The sequence below is a fragment of the Condylura cristata genome, unplaced genomic scaffold (assembly GCF_000260355.1).
Source record: "Condylura cristata isolate star-nosed mole 26May11 unplaced genomic scaffold, ConCri1.0 scaffold00016, whole genome shotgun sequence".
Lineage (NCBI taxonomy): Eukaryota > Metazoa > Chordata > Mammalia > Eulipotyphla > Talpidae > Condylura > Condylura cristata.
Genome location: NW_004567117.1, coordinates 4,287,884 through 4,299,277, shown reverse-complemented (window position 1 = coordinate 4,299,277; position 11,394 = coordinate 4,287,884). Strand labels below are relative to the sequence as shown.

Sequence of the window (11,394 nt, the reverse complement as noted above, 5' to 3'; positions counted from 1 at the left end):
TCATGGTGTATTATTCTTTTAATGCATTGTTGGATTCTGTTAGCTAAGATTTTGTTGAGGATTTTTGCATCAGTGTTCATTAGGGAGATTGGGCTGAAGTTTTCTTTTTTTGTGTTTTCTTTGTTAGGTTTTGGTATTAGTGTGACGTTGGCTTCGTAGAATGTTTGTGGTAGTTTTCCTTCTTTTTCAATTTTTTGGATAAGTCTGTGTAGAAATAGGCACTAGTTCTTTTCTGAATGTTCGGTAAAATTCATTTGTAAATCCATCTGGTTCAGGACTTTTATTTTTGGGGAGGGTTTTGATTACTACCTCTATTTCCTTGTTTGTAATTTCCTGTTTAGTTGTTTATTTCTTCTTTATCTAGCTTTGGTGGTTGTAGAGTTGTAGGAATTTGTTCATTTCTGCTAAATCATTGCACTTGTTTGCATATAGTAGTTCATAGTATTCTCTGATTATTCTTTTGATTTCTGCTGGGTCTGTTGTGATTTCTCCTCTTTCATTTATGATTCTGTTTATTTGTGCTTTCTCTTGTTTTTTCTTTGTGAGCCTGGCTAGTGGCCGATCTATCTTGTCTATTTTTTCAAAGAACCAACTTTTGGTTTCATTGATTTCTTGGACTATTTTCCTAACTTTCATTTCATTTATTTCTGATTTGACTTTTATCATTTCTTGTCTTTTGCTGGCTTTTGGGTTATTTTGTTGTACTTTTTCCAGTTCTTCAATAAAGGTAGGACATTAGGATGTTTCTTTGAGTTATTTCTTGTTTCTTTATGTGAGCTTATATTGCTATATATTTTCCTCTTATAACTGCTTTTAATGTGTCCCATACATTTTGGAGACTTGTGTCATCATTGTCATTCTTCTCCAAGTATTTTTTAATTTCTTCTTTGATCTCCTCATTGATCCAGCGGTCTTCCAGTAGTGTGGGTTTTAGTCTCCACGTGGTAGGTAGGTTTCTTGCCTTCTTCATTTGGTTTATCTCTAGTTTGATTCCTTCATGGTCAGAGAAAATAGTTGGTATGATTTCGATCTTAGTGTATTTATTGATGTTTATCTTGTAACCCAGTATGTTGTAAATCCTAGAGAATGATCCATGTGGATTTGAGAAAATGTGTACTCAGATTTTCTGCGGTGCAGTATTCTATAGATGTCTGCTAGACCCATGTTGTCCAGGTCCTTGTTCAGAGCTTTAGTGTCTTTACTTATTTTTTGTCTTGTTGATCTGTCCATTGTTGAGAGTGGCATGCTGAAGTCTCCTACTATGTCTGTATTCTCTCTGATATACATTTTCATGGATGACAGTGGTTACTTAATATATTTTGGTGCTCCTTCATTTGGTGCATATATGTTGATGATTGTTATTTCTTCTTGTTGAATTGTCCCCTTAATCATAATGTGTCTCTTTTAATCTTTTTTAGTTTGAAGTCTGTTTGATCTGATATAAGTAGAGCCTTCTTTTTTGGTCCATTTGCTTGTTTGTAGGGTTGTTTTCCACCCTTTTATTTTCAGTCTGTTTTTATCTTTTGTAGTTAGAAGTGTTTGCTCAGACATGGTGGGTTCTGCAGAATGATGGGTTCTGTTTTTTAACCCATCCTGCAACTCTGTGTCTTTTGACTGATGAGTTTAAGCCATTTACATTTAGAGATAATATTGATATACTGGCATCTACATATGCCATTATTGTACTTCTATATTTTTATTCCTTGTTTTAAATTGTTCTTGTTCATTCTTCTGTTGGATTTGGTTTGAGGGCTTCTTGTAGTATTTTTTGGAGTGGGGGCTTAGTGATGACGAAATTATGGAGTTTCTGAGAATGTCCTTATTCTTTCTTCGTAGAGGAAGGAGAGCTTTGCAGAATAGAGTATTCTTGGTTGGCATTTAATGCTTTGGAGTTTGTTGAGAATGTCCCTCCACTCTCTTCTTGCCCATGGTGTATCTTCGGAGAAGTCTGATGTCATCCGGATCAGTTTCCCATTATAGGTTATTTGTTTCTTCCCTCTTGTCATTCTCATTATCTCTTCCTTGTTTTGTATTCTTGGAAGTTTTATTATAAAGTGTCTTGCTGTATTTCTCCTCTCACCATGGTAGTTTGGGGTTCTTCTTGCTTCTTGGATGACTACTTTCATCTTCTTCATATTAGGGAAGTTCTCTTCTATTATCTCTGTGAATATTTTCTATATTCCTTGGCCTTCTGGTATACCTATAACTCTGATGTTTCCTTTCCTAATGGTGTGTCAGCTCTTGAAGTGTTTCTTGATTCCTTTTCATTTTACTTCTCTTTCTTTTTCTTTTTTAATTATCTTTGTTTCTGTGTCTCCGAGGGTGCTGATTCATTCTTCCATTTCATCTATTCTGTTTTCATTACTGTTCCCAGTATTTATCTCCTCCAGTGGCCTTTTCATTGCCTGCATTTCTTCTATTTCCTTTTTTAATGTCTCATTTTCTTTCATCAGTTGGTTGATTGCTTGTCTCATATATTTTTCCTTTCTTTATTTTTTTTTCATTCATTTCCTTGTTTGCATTCTTCAACTCCTTGATGGCTTGCCTCATTTCATTTTTTTCCTTCTCATCTTCTTTTTGTTTGTTTATCATGATGAATCTGAATTCTTTATCTGGTAGGCTGAGCAGTTCTTCTATTTCTTTGGTGCTTTCTGGTGACTGATCTTTTTGTGGTGAATTTCTCCCCTGAGGACTTGCTTGGGTATTTGTTTGTCTTCTTTTCCCTGTTGTGTATTTTCTAATACTTTCTATTCGCTGAGACACGGTGTTGCTATTATTGACCAGCATTTATTTATTTATTTATTTATTTTGGATGTTCTTTCTAGAATGACTGAGGGACTTCCTGACATTTCAGTTGTGGAGGGTATTCTGAGTTGTGCTATTTTTCCAGATCTCACTGTGTGTAATTGTGTCTGTCACTTACCTTGTAACAGTCAGGAGTCTCTTGTAGTGTTCAGCCTCCTCTAGTAACACGTTGAGTTTGTGTTTCTGGAAGGTGTCTGTTGATCTTTGTAGCCTTTGGATGTCCCAGGCTCCCTCTATGTTGGTGTGCCCATGGTGGTTATGGTGTATTAGAAGTATTGTAGGTCTCCCTGGAGCTGGGCTTGTGGCTGAGTTGGTGGCTGGCTTTGTTTACTTTCTAAGTAATGTGAGCCTTTCTGGCTCCCAAGTCTTCAGGCCTCTGCTGTGGGGGCGAGATCTCCCCCACCCCACAGGAGTGCAGGGGAGTGCCAAAGGGCTGCAATCCTCCTAGCTGAGCAGGCTGCTAGTCTTTCCTCTGAGTTTTCAGGGCTCTTTGTATCTACTCCGAACAGTCCCTCCCTGAGCAGTGCCTCCCCAGTGCCTCAGGTCCTCTCACAGAGCCCAGCCGTATCTCTTTAACTCCAGGGCTTTACCACAGTTTTTGTGGGTAGATGCGGTTAACAGGGAGACCCCTTAGCAAGTCTCCCCATTTGAGGCACTTTGTAGGGTCTCTCTACGTTGAATGTGCCCATGGAAGATTGTTAAAGTTGTTGCATTTTCCTAGGGTTGGGCCTGTGGTTGAGTCTTGTCTAACCATTTTTTTTTCTTTTTTCCCCCTCTTTAACTCAGGGGCTTTGTGAGTCTTGCTGACCATGCCTTAAAAATCACCCTAATGAGCACACCCTAATTTCACCTAGTCTCAGATCTTTATTTGGGGGCAGGAGATGTCGGTAGGGCTAGAGCAGCCCCAATTGCCAGTTCCTCTTCTCCACCTCCCAGGCTCTAAGTAGAGCAGTTTCTCCCCACCCCCCCAAAGTAGCTTGGGATCCACTCACCTAGCTGTGTTGTCTCAGTTTATATCCAGGGCTTTATCGGGTCTGCTGGGGCAAAGTATGACAACACATCTGCGGCATATCCTTGTGTCTGGGCACTCCTGGTTCCGAGTTGCAGTCTTTTCCCACAATTTGGTTTCCTCTCCCTAGGTGAGTTGTCTTAGTTTATCAGCAGGGCTGTGGCAGGGCTGGGACAAAAGGCTGCTGCTGCTGCTGCTGCTGCCACTGCTGTAAATCTCCCTCTGCAGTGCTTCCTGGTGTCTGGGCACCAAGATTTTTAAAGGAACCAAATGAGCAGGAAATCTCTATCTGCGCCACTATAGCCTGGCACTCCCCCATCAGAGTTGCAGGGTTCTTCTTATCCTGTCTGTGGCACCTCCGGATAGTAGTTCCCTTATGGAAACTCCCCATTGCCAATTCCCCCTCAGTTATCTTCCTTCTAGTGAGTCCAGGGTGTTCTCATTTGGGTTGAAACTCGTAGCATGTAAGTCTATAGTCCATTTTCAGTCCTCAGTTCCTGCACAAGCCTGGATGCAGTGATCTTGGCATCTTTACTCTGCCGTTCTCTCCTATTATGCCCATCTCAAGGTATTTTTAAATTCTACTTTGATGTCCACTTTTGTCTGGTAGTTGTTGAGCAGCATGATCTTTAATCTTCATGTATTCATATATATATATTTTTTTTCTTGTAGTTGGTTTCAAACATTATGACCTTATTGTTAAAGAGAATACTGGGTATAATTTTGATCTTTGCAGTTTTTTGACAGTTGATCTGTGTGCCAACTTGTGGTCTGTTCTTGAAAATATTCCATGTATACGTGAAAAAAAATTTTTTTTAAGTAGTGTTTTTTGGAGATGTCTGTTAGATATATTTGGCTTAACCACTCATTTAAACCTATTATTTTCTTATTCTTTTTTCTCTGTTGTCCTCTTTTGTATGTTTTCTACAAACAAGCTCAATAATTTTTTTTGTTGCTTATTGTCCCTCAATTGTATTTTTTTTTAAAGATTGTTCTTTCAACATTATTTATTTATGTATGTATGTATGTATGTATGTATGTATGTATGTATTTATTTATTTATTTATTTATTTATTTATGCATACAGGAACTGGGGTGTAAATCAGAGGTACAGGGAGATGACTCACCAGAGAGTGGGGAGCAGAACAGGCAGATCTACTAAAATACACTATCGAGGGGAGTAGTGGGTAAGACAGAAGAGGTCTGTTGAGCCATGTGGGTCAACTCCTTGACTGGGGATCAAACTTAGACTTCAGCAATGATAGTGCTGAGACTTAAGCCCTGCACCACCAACGAGGCCCCTCAGTTGTATTTACAATCAGCTGTAGTGTTTGTTAGTTCCTTTATTTCTTTGTTGCTTTTTTTATATCCTTTGTTATTTACATATTTATTTTGAGTTCTATAAATGTTGGTAGTACTTTTACTTGAACTCTTCGTAAGTCTCTTTCTTCCTTTCTTGCTGGATTGAGTTTCCGCCAAGGGGGTGTTTATTTGTTTTTATTGCAGCATTAGTGGCATCCTCTTCTGTCTCTTGATATTTTATTTTTATGGGTTGTAATAGGGATAGACTTCAGCCTTACCTTTGCATTTGTTGAATAATTGTGATGACTGGTAACAGTGAAAGATAGTTGGTATAAAACAGGACCAGGGCAGTAGGGTGCCGAAGGATAGCTTTCAATAAACTCAGAGGTTCAGTTTTCCTATTGTGTGGAGGGTACCTGAGTTATATACTAAGGCTTTACAGTGATCCTCTTCTGTAGGCCAGCTCCTCCATTTTAGAGTCTCTTATAGTCTCATGTTCGATTCAATTCTAGGCTAATTTTAAACTCTAGGTGCAGCGCCAGAGACAGATTGTAGTTGATATAAGGTCACAGACTTGGGTTGTTCTGTTTTCCAGCACAAAATCTTATCCTAAATTATTTGCTGGTTTTATTGACAGAAATTTCAAACATTCCTTTGTTTTGGTTTTAATGCTGGGTATGGGATGGCAGTTGTTTTGAATCTCCCAGTCAGAGATTAGAGTTGTAATCTTTTTTCTAAAGAGGCCCAGGTGTGCTTGACCTGCTTTTCCCTGCCAGAACTGGGGTATAGGCCAGAGGCTCAGGGGCGGTGAGAGGCTTCACCAGAGACAGAGTGGGGAAAAGAACAGGCAGATCGACAAAGTACACTGCTGAGGGGAGCAGTGGGCGGGTCAGGACAGGTCTGGCACACCATGTGGTCACCTCCGGGGCAGGCGGGAATCAAACTCATGCGGAAGCAGCTTTTGATTCTCAATGCTGTGCTTTAACCCGCTGTGCCACCAGGGAGGGCCCTATATAAACTTTTTAAAGATCAATTTACCAGATTCTTTCTAAGTACTGTTACTGATTAATACAAAATATCCTAAATTTAAATTTTATATTTAGTATAAAAAGTTTTGTGCTTTTTCCATCATTAAATTATTGAGTAATGTGATTACCAAATTGCAAAAACATCTAGCATAGTATTTCATGTGGAGAACAGATAACTTACTCCATAAAACTAGGCTCTCACAATGCAAAATTTAGGAGACAGGGACAAACTTAACTCAGAAGCCCTGATGTTAAAATGCCTAGTTTTGTGACTCATATGAAATCACTTAATCTAGTCGTTTTCAGCTTTTTGTATCAAGAGTAACACCCTTCCTTTCTATGAGATTTGCAGAGTAGGGAAGCAGCTAATGTGGTCATTAACTGACTGAAACAATGAAAGAATTAAGTATTAAATTACAATTCACTGGTTTTGCAACTCTTAGCCAATGATACTTACTTTACCTTTATAAACAGTGATTAAACTTGGGCAATAGCACTTCTAATTGTATTCAGGTACTGAGAGTGAATGATATAATAAGGCCTTTGATTGGCAACCTAGAAGATAATCTAAGTTTAATTATGGGTTCATTCTCTCTAAGAAAATAATCACTATAATTGTTGAAATGCTAAATTAATGAGAAATAAGCTTTATATTTCTCACTTAAACATTTAAAAACAGGAATATCTAACTAAAACTGGAATCAAATTTTAGTCACTTACCAATTGAATGATATACATCACTTTATTTGGAAAATGAAGAGAAGTAACTACCTTGATAGGGACTTTATGAGATTCAGGGTAATACGTATAAAACATAGCACAGGTTCTGTTGATGTTAACTAAAACTCACTTAGGAGCTCTAGGGAAAGTGGTGATAGTAAGTAACTGGAAACATTGACTCAGTCTTTATTTTAGACTTCTGTGAACTTTGTGTTTGATTGTGCTCACATGTTCCATTCAACAGAACATTTCTCAAATTAGGTCACATTTAGTAAAATATATAAATAGCCACTCCAAATAGAAAATTCCATACCTCATCTCAACCACATTTTATATTTTAGAAGTTCAGACTTTGAAATATGGTAAATAAAAGATAAGATTGGTTTTTTTTTTTTTTTAAAGATTTATTTATTTATGGATACAGAACTGGGTACAGGCCAGCGGTGCAGGGATGGTGAGAGGATTCACCAGAGACAGAGCGGGGAGCAGAACAGGCAGATAGATGAAGTACACTGCTGAGGGGAGCAGTGGGCAGGCCAGGAGAGGTCTGCCACACCATGTGGTCACCTCCAGGGCAGGTGGGGATCGAACTCATGTGGAAATGGCTTTAGCTTCTTAGTGCAGTGCTTTAACCTGCTGCACCACCAGGGAGGGCCCAAGATAAGATTGTTTTTGATGGTGGTGATAGAAGATGAGAAAGTGACTTAAGTGTGGAAAGGACCAAGAATTTAAGGCCTGTGCCTGAATTTTGGTATGTAGAATTTACTATTGTTACGCAGCTTTTATGTTGATAGACTTTTCCTATAGGAAAGGTAAATTTTTATTTTATTTTTTTACCAAGAGACCAGGTAATCATTGTTTTGTTAGACATGCATAATAATTTACCAAACTTGGAAAAATTGGGGTCTTTTTCCCTTCTATTCTAGTAGATATATATTTTAAATAATATAATAGTTTATTTTTACATCATTTTGTGCCTTTTTCCATCAGTTGTAATCCCCATGGGCTAACCACCACCAGATCACTCGTGTGACATCACTATAGTCCAGTGCACTTCCCTCCCCTAGTTGTTTTTGATCCCATTCCCCACTCCACCCCCGTAAAATGTCTCTGGTATATAGTTGTTCATTATTATTATTTTCTTGCCTGGTCCTTTATACTCCTGCTATGAGTGAAGCCATCCAGTATTTTTCCTTTCTTTCTGGCTTATTTCACTAAGCATAATCTTTTCCAGCTCCATCATGTTGCTACAAAAGGCATGTGTTTGTTTTTTTTTTTTTTTTTTGGTTGCTGAGTAATATTCCAGTGTGTATATGTACCACATCTTTTTAATCCAGTCATCTTCTAGTAGGTGTTTTTCAGTATTTAATTTTTTTCCCAGGCCATTCATATTATCTGATATCCAGTCTATTTAGCAAAACCTTTCTGGTTATAGAAAATTCATTTACTTCCTTATGACTAAAACAAAGGTAGATTTACTTTTTAGTATCCTGAATTAAAGATTTTGCTTATTTTAAGTGGAATACTCCTTAAATGTTTTTCTTCTTTCATTTCAGAGAGTTACAGTTTGAGGTTTTTTTTTTTCGTCTGTATTCCAATACATAGGTTCAAAGTACTTTAGAAATATCTTTCACAGAAACATTCATCCTAGGAACAGTTTGTTGGATGTCAAAGAAATAAAAGCGTACATTTTCAAATACGTTTATGACCAAATGTTATTCATAATATGATTTTGAAAGACGTATAAAGTGAACAAAAAAAGAATGACTTATATGATGTCCAACACATGACTGTGATTCATAATTATTTACATAATTAGAAATTTACTATATCCATTTTTTTATTAACTTGTGAGCAATAGTCATAAAACAAATGGTTTCTATATAGTTTTGCACTCTTGATTTGCACTGAGGTTTTTGAAATCCTATATGTTGTCTATTAAATTTGCTTTATGGTACTTTTCTCTCAGTGAAGAGTTAAGTGTGTTTATGAGAATTGTAAATACACTATGAATGATGACTAAAAATAAAATTCCAAATGGATTAAAGATTTAGTCATAAGGTTTGCCACAGTAAAATTGTAGAGGAAAACATCAGTGATATTTTCCATGAACCAACAATAAAGGTATTTTTTGAGACTTGACCCCTATGGCAGAAATAAACCATTGGAATTACCTCCAGTTACAACTACAGCTTTTATAAAGAGAAAACATAAAAAGATTAAAAAGACATCCCACTGAATAGTAGAAAATAGTCACACAGTGTATAATTAACAAGGGGTTAAAACCTCATACAATTTAACATTAATAAAACAACCCCATAACAAATGGGCAGCAGATATGAACAGAAAGTTAATCAAAGGGAATATTCAGGATGGCTATAGATATATAAAAGATATAGATTCATCATCACTTCCAAAAAGATATAGATTCATCACCACTTCCAATAAGAGAAATGCAGGTTAAAATCAGAATGAGATATACTCTAATACTAGTGAAAATAGCACATATTTAAAAAACTCTGGAGAGGATGTAAATAAAGAGGAATCTTATTACATTGCTGGTGGGAATGTAAGCTGGTATATCCATTATGGAAAATCATTTGGATTCATCTTAAAAATATCAAAATGGAAATATCACATGACCCAGCAGTCCTACTCTTGGGCATCTACCCAAACAACATGAAGTCATCAATACAAAAAATCTCTTTGGTCTAGTGTTTGTCACAGCGGTTTTTACAGTAGCATGAACTTGAACCTGAATGCTCATCAGTAGGTATTTGGATCAAGAATATGATACAGTCACAGAATATTTAGCCATAAAGAAAGAAGAAATATAATCATTTATAGCAAAATGAAAGGACAAATGTGGAATATCTATATACCTGATGATTTGCAGAATTCAAAAACTAGTGCATGTTAATAAACATAGATCTCTGAAATTAAGGAGAAGGGGGAAGGGCAAAAGGACAAAGTGATGATGGTGGCAAACAAAAGTAAAATAAAAAGTACATATGGTATCTTATAACCAGGGAAAGCCAAACTGGCAAATGGTAATTATGGAATTTCCCCTTAGGTTGGGTTTGTTAAGGAGTGACTTCATGGTGGCAAGGGAAGAGCAGAGGCAAAAGTTAGAGGCCTTACCTTTAAGTTTCATGTATGAAACAAGCTCTATTAATTAACCTTTGTGGTGTAAGAAACTGCCCCAATGTTTAGTAGTTTAAAACAATAACCATTTATTTAGCTCTTGTTTCTGTGAGTTAGTTGGCGATTTGGGCCTATATCAGCTGGGTGGCTTTTCTGCACTCATTCCTGTGTCTTATCAGCTACTGAGTGTTTGAGCTAGAATGGCTTCAAATGCATCAGCTTGTCCAAGTCATCTTCTACCAGGCTTCACATTGCAGCTTGGCAAAGCCCTAAGGCTTCTGAGACTAGATTCAAAACTGACTTTATAGCACCCTGCGTTCTCAAGTCTCAAGATCACCTACATTAAATGGGTCTGGATAGAGGGTCTGTCCCTATATTAGAGGAACTGCAAAGTTACATTACAACGAGGGGAATGATTACTTCCTTTGTAAACAGTCTACCATACCAAGCACAATGGTTTAATATTTGTAGTTCTATAAAAGTAACAGTTTTTAAGTGATATTTTCAGTCACCATTTACATATTGAGAAACCACAGTTCCCACTAAGTTGGCTATTTATTTTTATTAATTTGGATAGTAACTCTAATAACTATAAAGGTTTTGTTCTACTACTGAATTATTTGTCAAGACATAGGTACAATTATGGGTTATAATGTAAACTGTTTTCTTTGTTTCAAAATTAGATTGAAGCATAAAATATGTTCACTCTGTCCCCAAAAAGTATAAATTTGGTGTAAGAATATATTTATTTTCCTACAAATAGTCAAATTAATGATGTTGAATAAAAATTATGTTGAATAAATTATTAGAAATAAAATGCTATGGAGATTTAATTTTAAATATAGATATTTGGAATTTTAAGTTTGAACCTCTGTCTTATTTATAGGAACTGTGCCAGTGCCGACCTGGAGAGGGAAATTGTTCTTGTTGCAAGGAGTGTATGTTGTGTCTTGGCACCCTTTGGGATGAGTGCTGTGACTGCGTTGGTAAGTTGGTATGCAGGGAAAAAGTTCTTAATATTTCTTACCACATACCACAGAATCCTTGACTTTAAGAGACTCCAAAGAATGTAGATATATTTTATAATTATAGACTAGCATGTATATAAGACATAGTAGATCTATAGAACATACATACTGTATTTGCTTATATTGAAGAGTATTTACTTTTTACTTTTATAGAAAAAGATCTAGAAAGAAATTAAAAGGACTTGGGTAGTAGGAATAGAGGAATAATGGAGGAAATTTTACTTTTTTTATTAAAAAGTTTATTTTTACATCATTTTGCACATTTTTTTTCATCTCAATTGTAATCCCCATGGGTTTCCCATCACCAAATCACCCCTGTGCCACCACCATAGTCCCGTGCATTTCCCTCCCTCCCCCA

The 11,394-nt window shown here is 36.6% G+C and overlaps 1 protein-coding gene across 2 annotated transcripts in view; it reads left to right on the top strand.

Moving 5' to 3' along the window:
- TWSG1 (twisted gastrulation BMP signaling modulator 1) overlaps positions 1–11,394 on the top strand; it is a 64,178-nt gene that overhangs the window by 13,889 nt on the left and 38,895 nt on the right. For both annotated transcript variants that reach the window (XM_004683742.2, XM_012725967.1), the window contains exon 3: positions 10,895–10,994. In XM_004683742.2, coding sequence (XP_004683799.1) covers positions 10,895–10,994 — 100 coding nt within the window. The remainder of the gene's footprint in view (positions 1–10,894; positions 10,995–11,394) is intronic.